This window comes from Prosopis cineraria, unplaced genomic scaffold (assembly GCF_029017545.1).
Source record: "Prosopis cineraria cultivar Desert tree isolate PC_DT_omini unplaced genomic scaffold, ASM2901754v1 PC3, whole genome shotgun sequence".
NCBI classification, from domain to species: domain Eukaryota; kingdom Viridiplantae; phylum Streptophyta; class Magnoliopsida; order Fabales; family Fabaceae; genus Prosopis; species Prosopis cineraria.
Window position 1 is genome coordinate 9671284 of NW_026555334.1, and position 27483 is coordinate 9698766.

General features: G+C 31.6%; 2 protein-coding genes across 5 annotated transcripts; both read left to right on the top strand.

The window, feature by feature from the left end:
• Nucleotides 1-3718: 3718 nt before the first annotated feature.
• On the top strand, nucleotides 3719-5463 carry LOC129306592 (anthocyanidin 3-O-glucosyltransferase 7-like). The gene is made up of 2 exons (XM_054947268.1): nucleotides 3719-4393; nucleotides 4483-5463. Exons 1-2 carry the CDS (start codon nucleotides 3812-3814, stop codon nucleotides 5335-5337), a joined length of 1437 nt encoding a protein of 478 aa, XP_054803243.1. The 5' UTR covers nucleotides 3719-3811; the 3' UTR covers nucleotides 5338-5463.
• Nucleotides 5464-20399: 14936 nt separating this feature from the next.
• LOC129306219 (uncharacterized) lies at nucleotides 20400-25176 on the top strand. 4 transcript variants are annotated; one of them, XM_054946686.1, is made up of 7 exons: nucleotides 20400-20648; nucleotides 20831-20857; nucleotides 21013-21135; nucleotides 21364-21610; nucleotides 22176-22247; nucleotides 23447-23533; nucleotides 24397-25176. In XM_054946686.1, exons 1-7 carry the CDS (start codon nucleotides 20593-20595, stop codon nucleotides 24796-24798), a joined length of 1014 nt encoding a protein of 337 aa, XP_054802661.1. In that variant the 5' UTR covers nucleotides 20400-20592; the 3' UTR covers nucleotides 24799-25176. The 4 variants fall into 4 exon arrangements, with proteins under 4 accessions (XP_054802661.1, XP_054802662.1, XP_054802663.1 ...); XM_054946687.1 differs by having other exon boundaries at nucleotides 24412-25176; XM_054946688.1 differs by lacking the exon at nucleotides 23447-23533 and having other exon boundaries at nucleotides 24412-25176.
• Nucleotides 25177-27483: the final 2307 nt, after the last annotated feature.

A 27483-nucleotide genomic window follows, 5' to 3' on the forward strand; every position in this document is an offset into this window, starting at 1 on the left:
ATCCTTTTAATTGTCTGATCGCAACTTACTCTTTCAAGGGCACGCTCCTTTGACATGCTTAGCTCACTCGAATACCTAAAAAATTGTGATGCTTCGACCCCTTCACATAAAATTGAGCCAATAGATACTAAATTATGTGAAGGGCATTTCAAAAAGCAAGATAATATCCTATCCAAATTAGTAGACATTTTTTAACTAAATTTAATTTGCTTCAAAATGGAGAACACTTAATATTTTTTTTCAATTTATCCATGTATTAATAAATGTAACTATTGAGGTTAAAAATATGAGCATGAGAAGTATAATTTGACAAAATATTTATTCTAATTTTTCATAATAAAAGAATTAAAATAAAAAGTAGACATATTATTTTTTATGAGAATAAAAAAAATACTCATCCCATTAAAAAAATACTTCATTGGTTTCTATATATAAGAGAAATTAAGATTTGTTATTTTTTATATAAGAAAAATTATATATCTCAATAATCATTTGTTATAATTTCTCTAAATTATCTCTAATAAAATCATAATTTTTACTCACAAGAAACAATTGCAGAAACCTCAATGCCTTATTTTGATTAAATTCAAAAATATTTTAATCTAGTTTTTTTATTTCTAGACACAATTACTATCTGATTTTTTTTACTATATGATAAAATTATTTTCTTTTATATATAGACACGGAGAGAGTACAAAAGCATCTTTAAATAAATCTTACTCTTAATAAATTAGTTAAATTTTTTTAAATTAATATCATCTTTTCATATTTATATTTATATAATATAATATTTTACTTTAAAATAAAAATAAACTGATTTATTTGTTAAAGATATTTTTAAAACATAACACATTAATTATATTTTAAAATATAAAAAAGTCTTATATTTTTAAAATACTCAACTTTTAAGAAATACTTTATTTTTTTCAGAAAAGAGGGTAATTATTTTTTTTAGCATATAAAATATAATTAAAAAAGTGTCATAGTTTGGACAGAATCTTCATGGTAAATCCTTAAGCATTTAATTTAAAGGTCCGGAGCTCAACATTAAAAAAAAAAAAAAAAAAGAATATTTGTTTCTGTGAACATGGAGGTGTCATTTTTATTGGACTTGTTTTATTTCTCTTTGCCTCTTCTATTAACTATGATATGACTGTGCTCTGTGCCGTTGTGTCGAGGGACTAATGGTGGTTTCCATGGGCCCCACTAAGTTAGTTGCTGTACCACGAAAACGAGTAGTCTGAAGCTGTCCACGTTGTGGTCACATGACAACTCATAATGATATCAATGGCGCAATAGTACGGCCAAAATGAGCAGCCGGAAGCCGGCCACCAAGGCACTTGTCTAGAAAACTTTTGATAGTTTTTTTGTTTTTTTATTTTGGCCGGCGAAAACTTTGGATGGATGCAATTAGTATTCTCAACTTATAATTATTAATACAATATTATTTCAAACGTTTTAAAAATATTGTAATGTCTTCTTATAATAGTATTTGACTAGCGTTGATCATTGTTTTAAGTATTAAATGATAATTTTGTTTCAAAATTTTTTCTTAAAGAGTAATTGATATTTTAAATTTTTGATTGGTGTAATATTTTTATATTACAAACTTTTAAATCAAAAAAAGGATCCAATATAATTTATTATAACTCAAAATTAAAAAAAATTAGGTTGAATTATAATGACTGCTTCTAAGTGAAAATCCAAACTAACATGTTTAATTTGTCCATGAACACGTCCAAACAAATTTGTATTTATGCTTGTACAAGCCAAGAATTGCTTATGGGTAGATAAGGGCAGGTTCAAATTTCAAGAGCGAGTTTATGGAATATTCATAGATTTTTTTTTTTTTTAACCAGAGGGTAGAGTTGATTTTATGATAAAGAAATTTAAAGGAAGACTTTTTATCAAAATCCAAAAATATAAACTATTTTTAACAATGACAATGGGCTATTGATTGTTCTTCTAATTTGAACATCGATACCCAAAAACAATGCACTAGCTAATAGAAATTTTAAAATACCAATTGTTCATTAATCAAAACTTATAAGGCAAAATTAATTTTAACTCCAGTTAGAACTTTCAACTAATTATTACTATTAACATTAATCAAATGTTACTGTAAGATAAAATTGTATCATTTTAAAACTTTTAAAAAATATTATTTTAATTAAAAGTTTAATTAAAGATATCGGTTGTACTTGGTGAAAAAATTTTAAAACAAATTTGTCCTTTCACCCGTTTTAAGAACATAATACTATTCAATATCTGAATAGAAGACCTGAATAGTTTTTATTTAATATTTATAATTATACCATCAAACTCAAACCAGATCCGGTGAATCAAAATTGGATTCAACAAGAGAGAGCGAGCAGAAGAGAATACTAATGAAGAGTTGAGTGACATCAAAATGAGGTTCGCAATGAGGTGGTACTTCATCATCATTAAAGATATCAAACTCACCAATTTAAATAAATTCATGATAAAAATATAAAGTCAAATTATAAATTTATAAAAATTTATTTTTATTAATAAATCTTATAAAACATATATGATTAAATAATTAAAATATAAAATATATTATAATTAATTTAAAATTAATATATAATTTAAATTTTAAATTATAAGTTTAAGAGTAATTTTAAATGTTAAATTTTTAAAATGTATATTTTAAATTTTAAATAATTAAAATTAAAATAATCTTCTATATTATTAAATTTAGATAATTATCAAATTGAGTCTTATATATGATTTTTATTAAATGAGAGTAGGGAAGAGGGGGAGTGAATTTAAAACTGCACGGGCCACGAGGCTTGACCAAACCCTCGCATCTTGGTGGCCAAACCCTATCCCCACCTTTGCATTCAACAAATATATTAGTAAATTTGAAGGATTATTAATTTAAAGCTTGTTAAAAATTTAGAATATATTTTACGTTCCGGTTAGCATAAACCACCAGGCTTTCATCCCTTGAATTAAACGTTTAAAACATGAATTCTCAACTTCTTTGTATAAAACAAATTGGATTCGAATCTTTTAAAATTGCTTGAGTACAATTTAAAAGGAGAATGGTTGAATTTATTGTAAAATCAATACAAATATAAAATTCATATTCATCATTCTCTTTTTCACTGTGCTTGAGCAGGTGAGAAGATTCATATCTAAACAAATCTACCTAACAAATTAAACTTCTATGCTTACGCTCTGTATGTTGCTAATATCTGTTAGCTCCCATAAGAAAATAAAAGCAGAAAACAAAGAGATTTAAATTGGCAATTTTTTTTAAAAAAAAAAAGCAAAGAAGCATCTATGATCTATTAATAAATATATGCATATTCATTTTAATATTATTTATAAATGACTCTTAACAAATTTCATCACAATTAATTAAGATTTTAAAATTAGTAACTCTAAAATTCTAGTAAGTTTTCATCTTTTATTTATATTATATATTTATTTATTTATTGCTTATATGTCTAATGGAAATAATTACGTTCGCAGTATTTTTGACTACTAAAAATGAGTATTTTTTTTCTTAAGAATTTAAAATTTAATTTATTATACAGTAAGAGATCCCATTAAATCTAATCTCATAAGTTACATATTATAATAAGACACTTATTTTTATCATGTTCAATAAAAAATAAAAGAAAAAATTTACAATAAAAAGTGAAACACATGAAGTATAAATATTACAAAAACAAAATTTTATAAATATGACCAAACCCAGCATGGTGCCTTTCAACGAAAACCACCTTTTGACTGTGGTCGTCTTCATACCTCTATTCTACTCTCAGCCACAGCCACCACCATGGGCGGAGCCTCGCCTGATCGGAGCAGACACGTGGCAGTCTTCGCCTTCCCCTACGGCACTCACGCCGCTCCACTGCTCAACCTTGTTGTCAAGCTAGCACATGCTGCTCCTCACGTGAGCTTCTCCTTCTTCACCACCCCACAGAGTAAGCATTCCCTCTTATCTTCCAAACTCAGCAACACCATCCCTGAAAACATCAGGTTTTACACTGTCTCCGACGGAATCACCGACGGTCTCGACCTCACCAACCACCACCCATCCCGGAGGCTGAACTTCTTTCTCGAAGCTGGTCCTCAGAACCTGAAACAGGGCCTAAGTATGGCGGTTTCAGAGAGGAATCTGAGAGTGACGTGTGTGATTTCTGATGCTTTCGTGACTTCTTCTCTTGTTCTTGCTCAAGAGAATGGTGTGCCTTGGATTGCTCTCTGGACTTCGTATACTTGTTCTCTCTCTGCTCACTTCCACACACAATTGATCCGCGAAAAGCATCGCGTTGGTGGTGGTGTTGAAGATGGAAGCTTGGCTTTCATCAATCCTGGCTTCTCAAAGATGCGAATCCAGGATTTACCAGAATCCATTGTACGCACTTTCATTATTTTTGCCTTCAATTTTGGAAAATAACCTGAATCATTATAATTTATAAGTAAAGCTTCTTATTGTATGTGTAGATACTCAAAGGCAAAGACGAAGAAGAAGAATCTGCATTTTCAAAGATGCTAGCTTCCATGGGGAGGGTGCTTCCAGAAGCTGAGGCAGTGGTGGTTAACTTCTACGAGGAACTAGACCCACCTCTAATGGTTCAGGATCTGAGATCCAAGATGAAATCTCTGATCTACGTAGGTTTTCTGAATCTCTCCCTCACATTTCGGCAGCTGCCGCCTCCGCCGCCGGCGAACACTGACAAAACCGGAAGCTTGAGTTGGCTAGACCAGCACAGTGCCAAATCACTGGTATATATCAGCTTAGGAACAGTGGTTTCACCTCCTCGTCACGAGGTCGTCGCCATTGCAGAAGCACTAGAAGAGCTCGAAGGTGTTCCATTTCTCTGGTCCCTAAAAGACGATTCAAAGGCGTTTCTTCCAAAAGGGTTTCTGGAAAGAACAAGCGAGAAGGGGAAGGTGGTTCCATGGGCTCCACAAACGCTAGTTTTAGGTCACGAATCAGTGGGAGCTTTCGTGACTCATGGAGGGTGTAACTCAGTGAGCGAGTCACTGTCGAGCGGCGTCCCCATGATATGCAGGCCTTATTTCGGAGATCAGCTCATGGCGGCGAGAATGGTAGAGGATGTTTGGGGGGTTGGGGTGAAGATTGAAGGTGGGTTGTTCACGAAGAACGCGTTGATCAGAAGCTTGAACCGGGTTCTGAAGCAGCCAGAAGGGAAGGTGATGAGAGACAAGGCCGAGGAATTGAAGAACGTTGTGACTGGGGCTGCAGGGCAAAATGGGAAAACCGAACGTGCCTTTAACACTTTGGTTGAAAAAATTAATCTCTTAGAAAGTTCCGATGAATCCTGCCATTATTAGTTATAATTGTTTGTAGTTTGTACTATTTCTGTTTGATTTCATTTGATAGATTGGATTACGTTTAATGGAGAATGACACTAAAAATCAAAATATTGAATTAATGAATCCTTCCATGAGTTACACTGATTTTAGTTTGTACTATTTCAGTATTTCTACTTAATTTGAAAGGTTGGATTGTTTCAGGGAGGATGACACAAATTTTTGGTACATAAAATTAATAAAAACATTAATTATAAATATGGATTTAAATGACTAAAAGAATTACTTTTAAAATTTAAATATCTTATTCATGACTGAAAGACTTTTATTTATAATTATTTAAATTAATATTTATAAATTATAATTTTTAAAAAAAATATTAGATACTCAGATGTCATTAATTTGTTATTTTTGAGACTTAATTATTGTTATTGTTTAAGTTCAAAATGTTCTTGTAATAGTTAATGTCATTTATTGAGATTGTAATTGTTTAGGTTCGAAGACATATTTACATGTGCGTGTGTATAATGTGTTTCTTTCTTTTATGTCGAAGGGTTTGGTCAGGGATAATTTTTTTCAAAAAAATTTTATTGAGGTTGACTGAACGTTTTCCCCTCACCCACCAAAAACCTATGTTTCCCCAACACAAAAATGGAGGAGCAGGATGCTCTACTTCAAATTAAAACAGGTGAAAATTAGATTAATGGTTTAAATCACAATTAATTAACTCGGATAAATAGTTATAAATTAAAGTGAATAGTTGTCAATCGATTTCTTTTGGAAAAATAAATAGGATATAAATGTTGGTAGGTGGAAAAGGCAGTATGTTTATTGTTTAATGGACATACTGTCTCAGTTTCTACCTGTAAAGGAAAAAATTGTGTGTCACAGTTTAAAAAAATCAGTTAATTATATTAAATTATATTTAAAAATAAAAAAAAATAAATTATAATACTTTTTATTAGTTTTATTAATCAAGTCTTCGTTAATTATTTTTTATAATTATGAATAATAAAATTATGTAGGGTAATTTAAAAAATTTGCAATAAATCATTATTAAAGATATAATTTAATTTATACAAAAAATAAATTAAAAATAATAGTTTTTTTTTATGGATAAAAATAGAGGGAGTATAGTACAGTGTTGGGAGAAACACCACCTTGTATTGGGGGTGATTATGAGTTCGCAAAAGCCTGTCGCATTCAAAGGAAATATGCATAGCGGTGCTGTTATTAATGCGGGTTGGGTGTGGATGTGTTATGCCTCCTAGTTTCTAGAGTGCACTCTTACGGTCCCGCGTTGAGGGAATTTTCTTATGAACGCAAACGCTAAGTTTAATATTAAAGCCAATAACACGAATCAACTCATAACCTGTGACTTGGCTCGCAGTAAATTGTGGGTTTCATAAATAAGTTGGCACAATTCATATCTTCTGCTGGATATAATTTTGCCAACTTACATAACTTGCAGCGGGTTGGCTGGTCAATCCAACCCGTCAGTAAAATATATTTTTTAATGATTTTTTATTTTTTTAATTTTAAAAATTATAAATTCCTTTTTTATTATTTTTTTCTGTAAAAAAAAATATATTCTATCTAAAAAATAATTATTTAAATAATAATAAAAATCTTTCTAATCAAGCCATGCTTATATCATCATATAAATATAAATTAATTTAATTTTGTGATCGTTTTATTCTCTAGTTTCTGCACTTTGTGCAAATTTTTCTTTTACATATACACAATTTCTTTTTTGTTTTGTTTAGATTTTAGCATTCATCAACCTTGAGAGAACTAAAATAACTATGTCCAATTAATTATTGAAAATAATTGGTAATTTTTAAATTAGATCTTTGTTAGGACAAAATAAAAATATAATGTTACGATTTGAGATGTTTAACTTATATCTAAATGGCGTATTTTTATTGTTTTCTGTCATAATTTAAGCTCAAATTAAATAAATGTATAAGTGTTGAGTATTTAGACTATAATTTCATGCATGCTTATTTTGAATGCTTTAATTTAAATTCAATCTCATTTATTTATTTATTTTTTTTAAAAAAAAATATAAATGGGTTACCCTGGTACCTTATTGGTGAACTAGCTACAAATTCAAGCTTACATCTAAATAAATTCATTTTTTTTAATTCAACTCATCATTCTTTTAGAGATTGATGAGTTGAGCCGGCGAGTTCAACTCATATCATTAGCTTCATTTATTATAAAGGATTGGGAGGGACTGGGTTCGGTTATATCACGCTTTCATTTTTGGCGTGTGATAATGAAAAATTTGATCTCAATTCCAATCCAATGTACTAAATATCACTACCTGTCGCACTAGAAAATTAATCTTGGGATTGAATATTTTTAGATCAAATTGCCCTCACCTCCATCCTCTCTGGTCGCTCCCTCTGCCCTCCACTCCATCCCTCTGTTGAGCTTCTTCACATACGACCCGAGAGATGTCGATGCCGACCCCTCCTCCAACGAGTGGTTGGAAAATTTTCTCTACCGTTTTTGCTTGGTTTTCACGTATCTGGAGTTTAAGTTTGTTAGGTATCTTAAATATTGTCCTTTGTGTGTCATAAGAACATGGTGAAGGTCCACTGACCCCTCTTTCTCCATGGGTAGGGGGAAAAAATTGAAGACAACTAGTTACAGAAACAGAGATATTAAGCATTGATGCAAAATCGGGGTGGAATAAAGGGACCAAGGTCACTTTCGCAGATAAAGGAAATCAACAAATAAATCAAGAGGGGTGCAAAGATGTGATTTTTAAATGCTAGTGTGGCCAATCCTTTGACGTTGACACCGGCCCAAGCCAACGTTGCCAATTTTTCGACGAGATCAAGAGTTTTTCTCTTCATGGAGCAGAGGATGAGACTGGCCGCTTCTAATTCTGGTCCTCATAGTTAAGCTTTGAAGGAATGAAGGTTGATGGTAGCTTAGAGATTTCTAGTTGGATTACTGACAGGGAGAGGAAGATGACAAGATGATGCGACTGGCTTTGGGTGGCACAGAGCAAGGAGAAAGATAAGGATATTTATGTCTTTTACCCTTTTTCATGTGACATTTTTTTTTTTAAATCCTATCTTATGTCAACATGATTTTTTAAAAAAATATTCCCACTACTAATCTCATGTTGAGTTTCATTTCCAATTCTAATCCTAATCTTTCAAAATTCAATATATTGTATCAAACAAGGCCCAAGTATGATAGGTCTATTTCATATTAAATTAAGAATATTCTTTAACATGGTCTTAAGACTAATCTAGATCGAGCTGAAATGGGACCTTTTTAAGTGAAAGCTCTATCATTAATGTTGTTGCATTTTCAAAGTTTAAATTCAAAATTTTTGATTAAGCTGATACAATCAGAGATCAAATTTGAACTCAACATTAATAGGTTCATATGCTTGTGTAGGTTCATGTTTCCCTTTTATGCAGAGAACGGTTATGTTATGGACTTTTTTCTGTCTTGAGGCTGACTGAATGCTTTCCCTTCATCCAGCAAAAGAAATTTTTTCCCACAAACCAAAACATGGTGGAGGATGCTCTACTTCAAATTTTTTTTTTTTTAAAAAAAGGAAAATTAGTTTAATGGTTTAAATGACAATTAATTATCGCGGAACTTGTTTAAAAGAAAAAAATGCACAGAATATATAAATGTTGGTGGGGGCAAAAGGCAGTGTTTAGTGTTCAATGAACATCAGAGTGTTATCTGGTTTTGGAAATGCCTTTTGCATTCAAAGAAAAGATGATGAGCCGTTTTGTTATTTATGCAAGTTTGGCGTGGAACTGTGGATGTGTCTTACTTTCTGGAGTGTACTCCTCCGGCCCTACATAGAAGGAAATTTTTTCATGTACACCCAATATCTTAATCAATATCTTCATCTAACAATTCTCTATTTCCTTGTGAATTACTCCCTCCGTCTTAAATTATAAAATATTTTTAAAAGATTTAACATTTTAAAATATAAAATACTTTGATAAAATTAAAGTTTCATTAATGATACTTTTTCAATATTACATTTCCCGTATATTCTTTCTTTTCAATATTCTTTTATTAATGAAGTATTAAATAAATGACATTTTTGAAAGTTTATATTTTTGTTTTGAAAAGATAAGGTTGTAAAGTGTATTTAATGAGCTTTATTTGTATGTGAAATTTTATCTAAAAATGTCTTATAATTTAAGATGGAGAGAGTATTATTTCAGGCCTTGAGGAATTTAAGAACGTTGTGATTGAGGCTGCAGGGAAAAATGGAAAAACAGAAGGGGAATTTACCACATTGGTTGAAATAATCTTATACAAAGTTTTGATGAATCCTGCCATTATTAGTTATAATTGTTTGTAGTTTGCGCTTTTTCTGCTTGATTTGTTTTGATAGATTGGGTTATGTTCAATGGAGAATAACACTAAAATTCAAAATATTGAATTAATTACAGTGCTCCATGTCATATTTGTACGAGCGGAGATAAAAGATTTTTTTTTACTATTTATAATTGTAATTATTGAACTTTCAAGTATTTAACTTATTATATTTTAAAGAAATATATAAAAAATCCAACTGCGTTTAATTAATTTTTTTTATTAGAACTCACTTAGATTCTTCCATTGTCTAAGGGTGTGTATGAATTTTAATTGAGTATAATTGATTATAAAAAATTTGATTAATATAATTGATTTTGAAAATTGAAATTGAAAAGCTACTCTCCTTAGCTTCATCCAAAACACAATTATTCTCAAAATCGCGTGTTTGGGCTTTTTTTACCCAACCCATTTTTTTTTTATTTCAATAATCAATTTTGATTAAATGGGTGTTTTCAAACAGGTACTAGGGTCTGAGATAAAATGTGAAGTCTGTGAAATGGTGAGACAATTCTTTTCTGGATCAGTTGATTTGAATGCTATTAATAACACTAATATTGTGTTGATACCTAAGACTGATAAGCCTGAAATGGTTTCTCATTTTAGACCTATTGGGCTTTGCAATGTGATCTATAAGGTAATTGCTAAGATAATGACAAATAGGCTGAGAGGGTTGATGGATAGGTACATCTCTCAACAGCAGCGTGCGTTTATAGCTGGAAGACAGATTAATGATAATATTTTGTTGGTTCATGAAGTGTATCATTATCTGAAAAATAAGTCTGATCGTAGAGTGGATTTGGCTCTGAAAATTGATCTTAGCAAAGCATATGATCGAGTTGAATGGTCCTTCCTCTCGAAGGTTATGGAGAGAATAGGCTTTTGTAGGGATTGGGTGAGTTGGGTTGAAAAATGTATTTCCTCCATTTGTTTTAATCTTCAGGTCTCTGGTAGAGAGGTGGCTGTAATTAGTCCTAGTAGGGGGTGAGACAAGGAGATCCCCTTTGTCCATATCTGTTCATATTTTCTGTTGATGTGTTATCTTTGATGATTCAGTTTCATGTGGTGCGTGGTGATCTGAAAGGAGTGAGATTGAGCAAGAAATGCCCTATTTTATCCCATTGTTTTTTTGCTGATGATGCTTTGTTTTTTATCAAAGCAGAGAAGAATAATTGTCTAGTTTTAAGAAGAATTCTGGATGTGTTTTGTGCAGCATCAGGACAAGAAATGAACCTTGATAAGTCAAGTGTTTTCTTTTCAGCTAATGCATTAGATGACGTGAAGAGGGAGATTACTAATGTTTTGGGAATTTATGATACTGATCAACCTGGAAAGTATCTCGGGCCTCTAGTATGTGGGGTAGTTCGAGGACTTCTGCTCTTGAATTTGTGTGTAATAAGGTGGGGAAGAGATTACAAGGGTGGAAGAGGAAGTTGCTGTCTTTTGCTGGTAAAGAAGTTTTGATTAAGTCTGTGGCTAACTCTATTCCTGTATATCTAATGGCATGTTTTTCTTTCCCTAAGAAAACCTGTCAGAATCTTGATAGGTTGATTTCAGAATTTTGGTGGGGGCAGAATGAGCATGATGGTAATAAAATGCACTGGAAAAGTTGGGAGGGGATGGTTCGGTCTAAATGGGAAGGAGGGATGGGCTTTCGGAATTTCCAGTGCTTTAATCAAGCTTTGTTGGCCAATACGGTATGGAGGATGATTCAAAGACCTGATATGATTTGGTGTCAGGTTCTTAAAGGAAAGTATTTTCCTAATTGTTCTGTCTTTGAGGTGGTAAAAGGGAGCAAGGCATCTTGGGCCTGGTCCAGTATTCTTGAAGGAAGGGATTTGCTCGTTAAAGGTGCTATTTGGAGGATTGGAGATGGATTGAGTACGAAGGTATGGTGTGATAGATGGATAACGGGTTTGGATTCTAGAAAGCTTTGTTATGATCCTTTGACAGAAGCTGAGAAGAAACTTTGTGTGGTTGCTCTGATTAAGAATGGCCATTGGGATTTATCGATGATTGAAAATCAAATTTCTGTAGAGAAAGCTGAAGCTATTAGGAGAGTATATTTTCCTCAAAATCAATGTCCTGATAAGTTGATTTGGCAGCCTGTGAGAAGTGGAGTCTATTCTGTCAAATCAGGATATCATTTTGCTTTAAATCAGATCCATCCTAAGCCATCCAATAGACCAACCAGATCATACCAGATTTCTCAACGAGTTTGGAAGGGAGTATAGAGCTTGCAGGTACCTCCATTAAACACTTTATGTGGAGGGCGTTCAATAGTGCTCTTGCTACAAGGGAAGCTCCTTTTAAGAGGAAGTGCTCTATTTCTCCTGCTTGCCCAATCTATGGATGTGAGGCCAAATCGATTGAGCATTTGCTGTTGCTATGCCCTTGGGTGTAGCATTGTTGGCTTGGAAGTTCGTTGGGTTTTCTAATGTGTAAGAAAGATATAAGGAGTATTGAAGAATGGCTGAAAGATATGTTGTTTGGAAGGAAAGGACTTACAGATTTTGAGAAATGTCTCGTGATTTTTCTTTGCTGGGAAATTTGGAAGGGGAGGTGTGAGTGGGTCTTCAATGGTCGAAGGGTGAATGCAAAATTTGTGGTTGATCGTGCATCTCATGCTGCTGAGGAGTTTTGGAAGGCTGGATTGAAATCTGATGTCCTGCTGCACTCAATTGACGTGCCACAACTTGACAGATATGTAACGTGGTGCCCTCCTCCTCATGGCACATTAAAGATGAATGTGGATGGGGCCTTTCCTTTGCACAGTAACGTAGGAGGTATAGGAGTGGTTTGTAGAAATTGTGATGGCATTTTTGTGGCGGGTTTATCCAAGAGAGTTGTGGCTGATTCTGCGTTTTCTGTTGAGTGTCAGGCTTTATTTGAAGCTTTGAAGATATGTGATAATTTTTCAAATGCTAGGATTTGTATTGAGACAAAACTGTGAGGCCTTGTTTAAGATCATTTCCTGCAAGTCTGTGGAGAGATGTGACTGGAAATCTGAAACTATGCTTTGTGATATTTTTTGTTCACTTGAATCGAAGCCTAATATTTGTTTCTCTTTGGTTCAACGCCAAGGGAATGCTGCTGTTGATGTGTTAGCAGCTAAAGGAGTGAGGGAGATGTATCCCAACAGATGGCTTGAAGAAGCTCCATCTCCTCTAGTCTTAGTACTGTTGGCTGATTCAAAGAAAATTGATTTTAATCGAGGTGTAATGACTGGGTTGCAGAATCGTGTGGTGTTGGTTGAAGGCTTGAGCTCTGTTTTGTTTTTTTTTTCTTTGTATTCCTTTATTGTTTTCTGTAAATTGTTTCGTTAGGCTTTTTCTTGCTTTCTTAAGTTGTATCTTTTATTGTTTTTTCTGGTTTTTTTTTTTGTTGTACTTCTTGGTGCTTTGTTTTGCTTTTCTATTTAGTGTGTGTATTTTTTTTAATTAATAAAATGGTTCTCTTTTGTGCCAAAAAAAGAAAAAAGAAAAAGAAAACAGGCACTAAGTTGTAAAGTTGTTCTTATAATTGTTAAAATGTCATTGAGGTCGAGTCTGAATATTGCTTTTCCCTTCACCCAACCCAAAAAAAAAAATTATAATAAAGGTTTTCCCACAAGCAAAAACATGGTGGAGGATGCTGTACTTCAAATTGAAACAGATGAAAATTAATTTAATGGTTACAAAGCTACTATTAAAGTTTTCATTCACACGTACCTTATATCCTTAAGTAATTTTCAGTGCAAAGTCATCCCAATTTTTTTTTTTTTGGGTACATTGTTGTTCTACCATTACCCTTGGGCCACTAACTTTGAAATTTTGACCGTTTTGTGTCATCCTGGACTGTCACCTCATGTTCCATGTAGGGCATTCATTAGCGGTCAAGATTTTGAAGACTAGAAGGTTGCGAGCACATTGACTCAATCCATTCCATGTCTTCAATTCCTAAATTCTTTAAAGCAACCAGTATGCTTTGGGAGCCATTCGAACAACTCTTGCTGCAACACCACACTGCCTCATTGTTGGATTTTCTTCCTGTGGGCAAAACTGGTTCTGCAGTCAAGTTCGGGATTCCAAGGGTTGTATTTCACATGACTAGATCGTTCTCTCTGTGTGCTGCTGAATAGGGACAAACCTGGTTTATCTCATTTTTAAAAGTTACAACCCATGAAAATCCTATCCTCACCGACCTTGAACACAAGGGCCACTTTTAGAGTGGTGGATAATCAAGGATGCGAATCGGAAGATTTTTGCCGAACTGTGATTGATTTGCTGTTATACACACTTGATGCCAAGTTTAAGTTTAAATTGGCAGTGTAGTTACGTTCAATGTTCTTTTTTCCTTGAATGTCTGGTTAGTTGTTGAATTATGTACAAGTTCAATAGAGACAGTATGCTGTGGAGGAATCATCGGAAGAAAAGTGAGGGATGGCAGTGGAGAAATCATCAGAACCCTTGAAGGAAAGAGATTGAAGAGAAAGGGGATGCACGGAGTGAAGAAAGGGAGCAAAATTTTAATCAAACAATAGAAAGTGACGTGGAAGCCACCTAAGCATGTCACGTAAGCATAAATGAATCCATTAACAATCAACATGGTCAAACCCCAATAGCAAGACAACATTGTACCAAATCAAAAAATATTGAGATGACATTACACTAAAAACATTAATGATACTAGGTGCATTTATATGAAAATTTAGAGAGTAGATTTGTATCTTCTAATCCTTCTTAATATTTGACAAACTTAACTAACTTTATAAATTACTAAGAAATGATAGCGTCATATTTGAAATCGTTAAAAAAGACATATGACTTTCCAGTTTACTCTTTTTTACAATTAATAACAATAATAAATTGTTGTATATAAATTCAAATGATAATAAATGAAAAAGGGTAAAATTAGAAAACATATTAATCATTTTAATTTTATAAAAATTAGTCATTTGATTCCTGCAGTTTTGACTTAGTTGTAACTTAATTTTTAAATTTTAACTTGTTATAATTCAATCCTTGAAGTTTTAGCTTGGTTGTAAATCAATCCTTAAACTTTACCTCTTATAATTTAGCTCTTCAAATTTTAACTTTTTAAATATTGATCCATATATTTTAAAAATGAAATTATAAAGATTAAAAATATTTTAAAATTTTAATATTTATAATATTTATGAAGATTAAAATGGTTTTTATTAGTAATAAATTTTAAAATATTTTTAATTTTTATAATTTTATTTTTTAATACATAGGAACTAATATTTAAGAGTTTAAAATTTCAGAGACTAAATTACAATAAACAAAGTTCGGGAACAGATTTATAATCTAGTCAAAACTTCAGGGATTGAGTTACAATTAGGTCAAAATTATAAGTACCAAATAATTAATTTTCTCTTAATTTTATCTTATATTAAAAAGTAAAAATAGCTTAAAAAATTTGTCTTATATAAAGATATGAGGTGCACCGCATAAAAACCAAACTCTTGTTTCTCTCTATTCAGTTTTGGAAATGCCTTTCGCATTCAAAGAAAAGGTGCTGAGCTGTTTACCAAAAAAAGGAAAAACAAAAACAAAATTAAAGAAAAGATGCTGAGCAGTGTTGTATTAATGCAAGTTCGGTGTGGATGTGTCTTGCTTTCTAACTTTACTCCCTCCGGGCTCACATAGAGTAAAGTTTTAGCAGATTGACTCTGCTTTTATAAATTGTCTTGCCACTTATTTAAGAGACTAGTATGTTATAACATGATAAATTAAAGTAAAATTTTATGATGACACACACTCTCTCCCTTGGCTTCCTTTATTATCTTACTGCCGTGACATAAATATTGAGTAGATGAGTAAATAAAGGTTCAAGATGATGGGATTTCGGCTTGTGGTGAGTTCAGGTCTAAAAGGTTCTCACTTGTGGGGTTCAGATTTGCTCTCATTGATGCCTTCATCCTCTTGATTTCTTCTTCTGCAACTTGAATGATTTTTCTTTTTCGGCATGATAAGAGAAAGGGCATTGTTGTACTTTGTTATTATAATTATAAATACATAATAAAAATTATATCTCATTCCATTGACTTATCTATAGTTAAGAAAATAAGCCCAATCTAACAGGCCAGTTCATTTTGGCAGGTTACGTTGGCAAAATAAGCTTATTTTTAGAAATAACTGATTTAACCTATCTTGCAAAAGAAACGGGGTATAAGAGCTATCTTGCACATGGAGCTATTAACATGTGATTAAAATTGTTAAAAAATATTTGGTTGAAATTATTGATATTGTATAATAATATGATTAAAATTGTTTGGTTTATTTTATTTTTGAATTAATACACGAAAATGATACAATTTTTTAAATTATGTATTGATATAACTAGAAATCTAAATAAAACATTTAAAAAAAGATTATGTGAGATTTCAAGTCAGATCCTAAGGAAGCAAGCATTGTCAATAAGAATCAGATTTAAAAAATATAATTAATTTAAAATATGTGGACTTAGAGGGGTAAACTCTTATGGATAGCTTTACCTAGGGACCATGCTTGGATTCAAATAAATTCAATCAGAGGCTATGAATCGTGAGTTTAGGAAGTTATATTTTTTTAAGTATTTAAAATATAATTTTAAGATAGTGAAAATAGCAACCAAAGACTTTAGTAGTAAATTAATATCAATCAAAGACCAATATAATCCCTTTAATCCTTGACTGATATTAATTTATAAGGTCAAAAGATCAAACTGTCAGTCAAATTAAAAACAAAAAAAAAAAAAGAAAACTAACAAGCTTCTATAACAGTGTGTTCTCACATGACAATGTGTTGTTAATTTCTGAATAAAATTTATTATAACATAATAGTATATTGTTAATTTCTGAACAAGTTTTTCTATTTTATAAATGTTACTTGTTAATATGACATGAACAATTACAAATGAGTTTGTAAACTAACAAGTTTTATTTAAAAATTAACAATACACCGTTATGTTATAATATGAAAGTAGTTAAAAAACTAAGTTTACTGTTTTTATTTTATATATATATATAATTAAAGGACTTGATCGACTACTAGTCACTAAGCTTTTTAGGTGATTAAGGGTCATGGGATCAAACCCTTTTTAGACCACTTAAGCTAATTATTTTTTCAATAAAAATGTCACCGGCACCAGAGCTTTGGTGATTGGTCGCCAGAAACCCCATCAACTATAGGGGCTCTGTTGACCTCATCACTTGTAAGGATTCGACGGTCGACATTGGCAACAGTGGTATTTCTTTTTTTAAAAAAAAAATGAGAGGCTGTTTGGTCTTTTGATCTCACAAATTAATATCAATCAAGAATCAAGAGATTATATTATAATTTTGAAATCAATTGACCTTTAATTAATATTAATTTACTGCTGAGATCTTTGATTGCTATATGTGTGTGTGTTCCTTCTTAGTTACTATTCCAGTGATTATTAAGGCGCACTAGCCTCACCACAAGGGGCCAGATTTTTATTTTATTTTTATTTTTATTTGATATTCATAGGGGGCCAGATTTTTAATTGTCAATTTACTTGTTTTAACATTTATCATAATTTCTTAATAACTTTAAAAATATTAAATTATATTATGCATGATTATATAATATTTTAAAGGAAATATTAATCTATAACAAATCATTTTAGTAAAATAGTAATTTATAATTATTTTGGTTTAAATATGTTAATAACATATACTCATTTGCTCTTAATTATGTCATGAAATCAAATAATTTTAATATTCTTAAGTAGTAATTGTTAATGTACCTTAAACCTGAAAAAATGAATAACTTTCCAATATTTTTTATTGAAATTAATGAACATATCAAAATGTTACAAAGAAATTAAAAGCATAATGCTAACAATTTGTTAGTACAATTAAGGAGAGGTAAGGTTGGGAAAAAATGGTAAATACCATATCTTTACTCCATGTTTAAAATTAAATAAAATTTTAAAACTCTATATTATAATTAAGACTTGAGTTTTGTGAAGGAAAAAAATTACAAGGAGCGTCCTCTTTATATACTGTTTTGCAATTGCCATCAATCCAAATTAATTACTTTACTTTTAGATAAAATTATTCATATCAATAAAATTTATTAAATATATCTTGTAACTTTTTTAAAACAAAAATATGAATTTTTAAAATTTTCATTTAATATTCTATTTATAAAAAAATATTAATAAAATAATATAATGAGATAAGTAATATTAAAAAAATATGATTAGTAGTAAATTTTATTAGGTTAATAAGAAAAATGGACTATGAAGTATTGTATAAAAAGCACCCTGGACCTTAAATTCTTAAAATGTGCAAAGTAAACCCTAAATTTTTAAATTGATAGTAAATTAAACTCCACTGTTAACTTCTAATTAATGCCATTACTGTTCACTTAGTAGGGCCTAGTCAAAATGCTAATGTGGTAGTCCCTTGTTGATGTGTCATTTTAATTAATATCACATACCCTAAATCATTGTGAGAGTAGTATCATGAATCCTAAACTTTGAAATTCAAAACAAATTATCCTCCACTATTTATATATAAAACGCTAACTATTATGTAAATTAAATTAACTTCAGCATACTATAGTGAATGTATTGCTGGCCACACCGAATGTCCCATAATTTTTTGAAAGGGCATTTCTCCTTTTTTTTCCTGCAATGTTTTCCAAACGATTAGTATTTTATGCTTTTATATACTTTACAACTTTAATTTAATCTTATTTTGAATAATGTTTATTTACTTAATGGTAAAAACTTAAGATCTCATTTGAAAATAAGTTTAAGATTTTAATTAACTGGTTAATTTGGATTTGATATCTATTGATAAAATTGTCAATTTTGCATCCATCGTCTATAAAATCCTTTAGTACTTAAACTTATTTTCAAATGGGACCCTAAGTTTTTACCACTAAATAAATAAATACTATTGAAAATAAGATTAAATCAAAGTTATAGAGTATATGAAAGCATGAGATACCAATAGTTTGGAAAATATTGCAAAAAAGGGGACAAAAAAGTCATTTCACAAAATTATGGGTTGTTCACTGTGGCCAATGATGCATTCATCGTGGTGAATCATATTGAGGCTAATTTGGTCTACATAATAGTTAGCATTCTATACATAAATGATGGGGGTAATTTTCTTTTAATTTCAAAGTGTAAGATCCAAGATGCTACTCGTACAATAATTTAAAATTTGTGGTACTAATTAAAAATGATATATTAACAAGAGATTGCCACATCAGCATTTTGGCCGGACCTTAATGAGTGAACAATAACGAAATTAATTAGTAATTAATGGTGGGATTTAATTTGTTATAAATATAAAAATTTAGGATCCATTTTATGCATTTTAAGAATGGGTTAAAGGACAAACTGCCCTGGATTTTTTTTTTTCAGGGGCTCGTGGCACCTTGAAATTTTTTTTGGGAGCATTTTTGCCTCGGATTTTTCAAAAAGAGAGCACTTTTTTTCCACCGTTAGAAATTTCGAACATTGACCGTTAATTAAAGTTTGACCAAGGGTTAAATAGCATATCTGCCCCAAAACTTTTTCTTTAGAGGCACTGGGTACCTTGAACTTTTGTTTGAAGCTTGTTTGCCCTAGAAGTTTCAAAAAGAGTAATTTTGTCCTGCATTCTTCTTCTTCATCTTCCTCCTCTTCTTCCTCCTGCTCCTTTTCCACTAGCAAGCTCCTACATTACCATAGATTGGAGTCCAAATGTAAAGCTGGAAAAAATAAGTGTCTGAGATTTATAAGCCTCACAAGAAGTTTGGCAGCTGGCATCTAACTCGCCACTATCACCTTTAGAAATGGTCACTCAAACCCACAACGTCGTTGCTTTGTCCATCAAAGGAAAATCTACCATTCTCAACATCCCCTAGATTGCCTTTGTTCTCTCTCAACAATTGCCACGTGCTCCCCGCATAACATTCAAGCTATTGCTTTCGCTACTGCCACTATGGTCAATTTTGATGTTGTGAAGTCCTTAAAAGAGTCCGAGTTAAGGTCAGAGTCCACAGAGTCATCATAGTTGAGTGAGATAATGGAATTGTTGAATACAAAAGAAGAGAGCTTCTACATGGCCAAGTTCATATGAATTGACTTAACGGAGAGTTGATTGTTTCCAAGTATAGATATGGGTTTGGATGATTTGAAATTGCTCGCTGTTCATGGAGTTGTTCTTGTTGTTATTATTGATATTAACGGAGGTGTTCTTGCTATCTAAGTGATTTTTTTTTTTGTTTAAATGCAGCATGGCTACATATGGCAATTAAAGTCAAAATAACAGTCAATATTGATGACAGGGAAAAATTACTCTTTTTTTTGAAACTTTTAAGGTAAAAAAGCTCTAAACAAAAGTTCAGGGTACCTAACACTCCTGAAGAAAAAATTTCGGGGCAAATGTGTTATTTAATTTTGCAGTCAAATTTTAGTTAATGGTCAACATTTAAAATTTTTAATGGTGGGGTAAAAATATTTTCTTTTAAAAAAGTTCGAGACAAATATTTTAAAAAAAAACTCAGGGTGCCAAGGGCCCTTGAAAAAAAAAATTTAAAACAGCTTTACCTTCTAATCTTTTAAGAATTCAAGGTTTATAATATTTTTCACGTAATATTTTAAAATTTGTTTTGCTTATTAATCCAATTTTATTTTGGGACGGGAATATCTATTTAAAAGTATGATGGAGGGCATTCAAAAAAAGGTGACTGGATATGGCTAGCTATTGTACTTTTTTCAATGACTCACCCACTTACCACGACGACGACGACGACTCTCTCTTCTTCACTCTCTCTGCCTTTATCTTCTTGACGGAGTCTTCTTTACAATTCTTCATCAAAATATCTTTTTCTTTTTTGACCAACTCTGCAGATTCAATCTAGTCACCCTAAAACAAGATTATAGCTCCGATCACATATGGCTTCTTTCTGGTCCCTCAAACTCCTCCTTAAATGCATTGATTTTCTTTCATGGTATACATCTTTCCATATGCCTGCACTGCATATATACTTTCTGCTTCTGTTCAGATTTCTTAATTCTGTAATCTTTGCCCATTTATATATCCTCGCTTTTGCAGTTCCATGTTCTAAACACTTAATCGTCTCTCTAACCCCACACTTTTTGATTATTGACTCTCTGTTGTTCTCATTTACAGGCCCGTTCTTGCTTTGGGTTATCCTCTGTAAGTTTCTCTCTCTGTCAAACCCACAATTTGCTAATAAGAAAAATACTCAGAATATGCTATAAGCACTATCTGTGTATTTCCTTTGAATTATCATGCCAGTGATAAGTTATGCTATTTTTGTTGTTTATAATGATGGTGTTATGTGGTGAAAGATGTGCTTCCATTGAAGCAATTGAGAATGATAGCCATTCAGACACTCGGAATTTGATCTCTTATTGGATACTTCTCTCACTGATATACCTCTTTGAGTATGCTTTTCTCGAGCTTCTTCAGTGGTAAATCATGTTTACTCTCTACCATTTGACAAAAAGCTTCACTTTACTATCTATCAGTTGATGTTCATCTTTAATTTGTCAGAATTTACTTTTTTTTTTTTTGGTTGATAAAAGAGAATTTACATGTTTTATCATATCATCTGTAGTTAAAAATGCTTTAATTATGATATCAGATTGAGGTTCTGCACCAATCTTACTTTTAATTTGCCTCCTTATCTTCAACATCAGGTTTCAGTACTGGCATTACATGAAGCTAGTGATTGTTGTCTGCCTCATGATGCCGGACTTCGGAAGAGCTGCTTATGTCTATAATCACCTCATTCGTTCATGTCTCTACATGAATCCACAGGCTGTCATGAGCAGATTCCGCAACTGGAAGAGGATATTTGTTGAGAAAGAAGAATTTCTAATGCAGGCTGAGACGTACATAGCCCAGCATGGAACTGGAGCCTTAGAGAAACTCATTGCTAGCAAGGTATAAATCACCATATATATATATATATATATATCAGGTATATATGTGTGTATTGGAGTACAAAAGAAACAAGTCTTTTCTGCTATAACTTAGAGTTAAGAGATTTTTGGTACATTAATATAAAATATGAAACTCTAACAACGCATGGGATACACATCTAGTTGTTATTGTAGATTTTCATGTTAAGCATGGCAATTGAAAGTGTTCATGGAAAGCATAGTACAATTGGTATTTTATTTTATGAAAGATAACAAAGTTAAAAGTGGTGTAATGTGAAATGGGATCATCCTATGGCTGTTTATATTTTGGATACTCGGGTTACTTAATATGGATGACAGTATACCAAAACATGGGCATCTTAGATACCCCCTGATATTTGAGATACTCGAGTTGAAATGAGTACACCAAATGCCTTCATGAAGGGGATGCATGCTGGTTTTTAATCTATAAGATGCATTGTTTGAGTTCAAAAGTACTCACCACCAGTCTCATTCAAGTTGCCAACTTGGTTTGTGAATCTTGACTACTGAGGAATTAAGCCAATTATCATTTTCTTTTATTGCAGAGCACAGAGCAAAGTCCTAATGCAGAAACAAAAAAAGCAGTTCCAGCTACTGAGAAGAATGAAATCCTGAAGGTGAATTTTTTTATGTCATTCTTGCCATCCATTCATTGGTATTCTATAGAACATTAACATAGCTGAAAGTGTGGTTTGAGATGGTGTCATCTTATGCCTCTTGCTATTTTTGGATGACTTGGAGAATCTCGGATATAAATACACCGAAACACAGCCATCTTAGGTGTCACTTGAAATTCTATATACTTGGGTTGAAATGAGCATATCAAACGTATTCTTAAATAGAAAGTTGCAAACTAATTTCAGTCTATAGATGTGTGGTTTTGGTTTGAATTACTCTCTCCTTCCTTCATTTAGGCTAGATATTACACCCGTGCGATGTACATGACATTAATTTTTTCTTGATTTTAGGGAAATGGATGACAATAGAATGGAGGAGATATTTTAATGATTTTGATAAAAAAAAAAAGATAGACAAATAGTGTTATAAAATTTTAAATAAAAATTTTTAAATTTGCATTATATCTTCTCTTATAATTAATGAGTTTAAATAGAAATAATTTTATAAAAATGTAATTAATACCCCATCAAGTGCCTTATGTTAAAGACGAACAAATTCTTTTAGAAGGTGCTCTATAATTGAGATAGGAGCGAGTGCAAAATAATGGTATAATTGAAAAAAAAAATATAAAATACACCTAATTTTTTAATTTTAGACCAAGCAAATTTTTAGAAAATACCATATATTATGGTTGGAGAGGAATATAAATTAAAAATTTTTGCATGTTCATTTTTTACTATGGCCCAGACCCCATGTTTTTTTTTAATGTAGACCCCACAACTCCCACCTCTTCTAACTATATAAATTAAAAAAAAAACTGAAAAAATGTCAAACAGCAATTACAATAGGTAAAGATTGCCTGCTTATTTTATATTTATGTGAATCTTGATTGCTGGAGAGTAAAGCCAATTAACCTTTTCTTGAATTGATGAACACAGCACAAAATCTTGATACAGAAACAACAAGAACAGTTCCAACCATTGGGAAGAATGAAATGCAACAAATGAATTTCTTATGTAATTCTTGTCCTTTTCTGGCCAGTTTCAAACATGAAAAAGATAAAACATTTTCTGGGTTAAAGTGTTTGATAAATGAAGAGCAAGAATGCTGTTTTTCTGCCCCCTCCTGCAGTAGTGGTAGAAGATCATTTAGAGTAGTCTGAAAGAGCTTATCTTTCAACCTAACTGTCTTTGTTCAGACAAATAGAGGAAGGCTTCACATGGAACAGAAAGGCATCAAAGATTTGGAGATGATTGAAAAAGAGGAAGTTTCTGAAGTCAAGCAAGTGAGATTTCTTGTCATTTTCAAGTTAAAAGAAGAATTTTCCCCAATACTAAGTAATTCTGGAGTTGCGTATTTGCAAATTGCTTTGGTCTGTCAATACTTGTAGTTGCTGGGAGCTTTCCCTCCTTCCTTGTGATTGCCACAAAAGAAGTTAGGAAAAAGGGGGAAAACAACGTGTTAACGATAAGAACAATGACTAATATTATTGGAAGAAACCGATCAAGGTGTGATTTGGTTGCAGAGGAGTTAGAGCAATTTTCAACATGTTTTAGATTTAATGCTCTGCTTCTTCATGTACAAAAAAGAGTGTTTGACAAGAATATGATTCAATTTGTTCTTAAAATTTGCTATCTACGGAGCACTGATGGATTGAATATTGAGTAGATAGATTACAGAAACATCCCTTTAGTTTTGCTGAAATTTTAAAAACCTCCCATCAATTCTCAAGACTGTTGCAAACTTTTGATGAATTATGCTAAAATTACGCATATATCCTTTCTATTTTCAACACTTGCACAAACCTCTCTTGAGTTTTGTTGAAACTACACGAATCTACCATTATCTTCAAATGTAAGCAAACTCTTCCAAAAAATAGAAATGTAGTCTTTATGATTGTAGCAAAATTCAAGGGAGGTCCTTATAATTTACATTTTGTTTTTAGTGAATTTGTGTTGGTTCTGAAAACAAATGGAAAGTCTACACAATTTATTATTTTCCACTTATATTTCTAGATTAGGAAGAGTACTTGGTTATATCTTCCTCTTCTTTTGCATGCATGAGCAACCATTACTCAGTTTTGGAGACTATACTATAGTTTCTATTTTTTTAGGATCATTATTTTCACTAATTTTCACCTCTGCCAAGTTTTCAACTTTGCAGGCTAATACAGCCTTGGGGAGACTCAAATCAAATGAAAGCGCATCGTCTTCCTCGGAGAAAACCCAAAAAATGGTGGCAGACAGAGGAGGAGGAGCATATCCTCAGATTTCTTCATTTGAGAATGTACAGAAAGAGTGGGCTTGTGCTATATGCCAGTTGACAATGCCTTCTGAAGCTCATTTGAATTCCCACCTGCAAGGATGGGAGCATATGCATAAGGCTGCTTGCGAAGCACTGAAAGCGAAGAAAACCGAAGGAAAGGCTGCGGCAACTGACACAGGAAACGGAGCATCTGATGATACCCCATTACTTATCACTGTTAAATCTCGCAGAAGGAGACGTAGAAAGAATGGAAAAGGGGCAGAAAATATGGGACTATTGGATTAGAAGAAAATACAATGGGTTAGGACCAGATGAAACAAAAAAGTAGAGGAGTAAAGCTAGGTAGTGTCGGTAACGGTGATGACTACTTTTTGGCACTTTAAATTTGTATTTTTTGTGCACAAGGAGGTGTGGAGTATTTTGAAGTTGTGAGTATGAGGAGAGCTCTGACCTGTCGACTTTCAGGTTAGGGGTGGAAGAAGACTATCTTTTGTCATCATTTTCCCTACTTATTTTAGTGTGTTAGTAAGTGGCTTGTGTTTGCTTTACCTTCTTCTTTTTTTTTTTTTTTGGTGATTCTGTTCTGAGTGTATTTTGTTATGTTTCTTTGTAACTATAATTCGAGTGTACGAGTGAAAAATTCAATCATTAATTTTTCTGGTTTTTGCTTGTTTTAAGCTTGTTAGAATAGAAAGTCCCATCATTTGGCGTGGTTGATTTGAGGGGGAAAAAAAGTATGGAAAACTCACTAGTAGGACTCGTAATAACAGCAGACAAGATGTTGAATGTTAAAAATGCTGAAAGATATGGGAGAAAGAATGGAGGGAATGCAAATAACATTGGGGAAACTATTAGACCAAAAGGAGAATTATAAAAGGGAAGAATTAAGAAGGGAGATGGAAAAGAAGATATGTGTTGAAGCTGAGAAGAAATCCGAGGCTGAAGAAGAATATTCTAGAGAAGGAAGTGGTGTTGTATGCGTGGAGAAGACAACCACTATGAAAGTAGTAGAGCAAGAATTTAAGGTTGGACATCAATTAAAGTTATAACTTATTTTTAGCAGCAGAAAAGTTTCAACGAGTCTCTGGTAACAGTGAAAGAAGAGGTGAAACCAGAAGTTTTTCAAGCCCAAACAGTACCAAACATTCTGAGAGTAGTCCAACAAGAATATGTCCAAGTAGAGGAATTGGATAGGGGATGGAGAAAGGATGGATGCTGAGAGGGTTTAAGGGCAACAGTGGAGAAATAGCCAGGAAGAGACAAGATAAAGGCAGAGGAGGTTGACGGCCAGGAGGAGTGGGGAACGGAGAGGCTGAATAGGGTTAGGTTACTTACTTACTACGGAAGCCCAATATTAAATAATGGTAACTCTTTCAAGCTCAATAGCCTTTTAATTTATGAAAGGAGGATGACCCAATCACATGCAATCTTCAATCTCAAATTTAAGAAGCAACTATTGGGTTTGGGCCTTAAAGTAAAAGAAAGAAAATGACAACGCTATTGAAAGCAATATTTTAAAACCCAAGCTTGCTGTCAAATCAAAAAAAATAATAAGTTATAATTTTCATAGTTCAACTAATTAAATTAATTAGTAATCAAATCGGTGACATAAAAATTAATATTTATATACACATATAAATAAATAAAATATTAATTTGTCAAAAAAATCATAATAAATCAAGTAATACCACAAAGCCAAAATATATAAAAATGTCAACAAAGTAATATATCACGGTAAAATCATTATAAAATTCACAATATTATAAGTTTTAATTTTCATAAGCTAATATTCAATGTGTATAATTAAATTAATGATAACTATATAATAAAAGTGATAACCTATAATAAAGTTCCAAAAACATTAAACCTTCCCTATCTTTTTGAGGAATGACAACTTTTGGTAGTATTGTGTTATCAAAAATGAAATGATCTTCTATCTCATCAACATTAAGTAAAAGAACAATCATCTTCTTTCATTACTCAATAATCAATCTTACCAATACTTTCATAATCAAGAGGGTCTCATTTTTTCTTTTTATTAACAACTCTAATAAAAACACATGATAGTAATAACAAAGTATAAGAACTCATGTAATTTATTTTTTTTATAACTACAAATTAAAGCAAAGTTTTGAATAATTTATCTATTCCTCAACTGAAAATTGTAATGAATATAGATAAGATCATTTAATCTTTTATCATCCAATCTACTCCTTTTTTTTAGAATGTATTCTTTCAAAGACTCTTCAATTCTTTATATAACTCGAGAAAAATACACTTTGGCTTAATATTTTAATAGCCAAGTCTTTAATATTTGGACAACTACTTTTAAAATATCTTCACCATTCATTTAACATAACAAAGGTTAAGTTATTAGAAGATATTTTAAAGACAAAATTATAAAATAATAAATATCAAAAATAAAAATATAAATTTTTATCACTAAAGCTATTGAGTCAAATATGATATTAATTTGGCATCATCGCAAACTATTAAAATTTTCCTTTCGACGGTCTTCCACAATGGAATTTTTGAGTGTTTTTTTAATGAAATAGAGCCACAGTGGCTTTTTCAATAAATATTTTTTCAATTATTCTCTTATAATATTATGAATTATTAAAAATGAAGAAAAAAATGTAGCGCTTGAAAGTTGAAAGTAGAAGTTTAAAACAAAAATACAAAATACAGAAGGGCTTAAAAAACTAAGAACCTCACCTAAGTCTAAAAAAGAAATGAACTGGACAATGTGAATTCAAAATTCTAATTTTTGTTTTGGAAAAATTATTCTACATGTAGTTATAGTTTTTCTCAATTTTAAATTAGGCTTTGTAGTGTATCTTATTTAATTTGAGTCCTTAAAATTTTATCTATTAAATATTTTAATCTTCAAGAGTTGAAATTATTATTGAAAGATTAATTTTCTCAAAACAAAAATACTTTTAAAGTTTATTTAAAATTTGATTTAATATT

Coding starts and splice junctions, on each gene's coding strand:
- LOC129306592 (XM_054947268.1), top strand. CDS start 3,812: ATGGGCGGAGCCTCGCCTGATCGGAGCAGACACGTGGCAGTCTTCGCC. Junction 4,394..4,482: donor AGGATTTACCAGAATCCATT/GTACGCACTTTC, acceptor TTGTATGTGTAG/ATACTCAAAGGCAAAGACGA.
- LOC129306219 (XM_054946686.1), top strand. CDS start 20,593: ATGGCTTCTTTCTGGTCCCTCAAACTCCTCCTTAAATGCATTGATTTT. Junction 21,136..21,363: donor TTTCTCGAGCTTCTTCAGTG/GTAAATCATGTT, acceptor CTTCAACATCAG/GTTTCAGTACTGGCATTACA. Junction 22,248..23,446: donor AGAAGAATGAAATCCTGAAG/GTGAATTTTTTT, acceptor GTCTTTGTTCAG/ACAAATAGAGGAAGGCTTCA.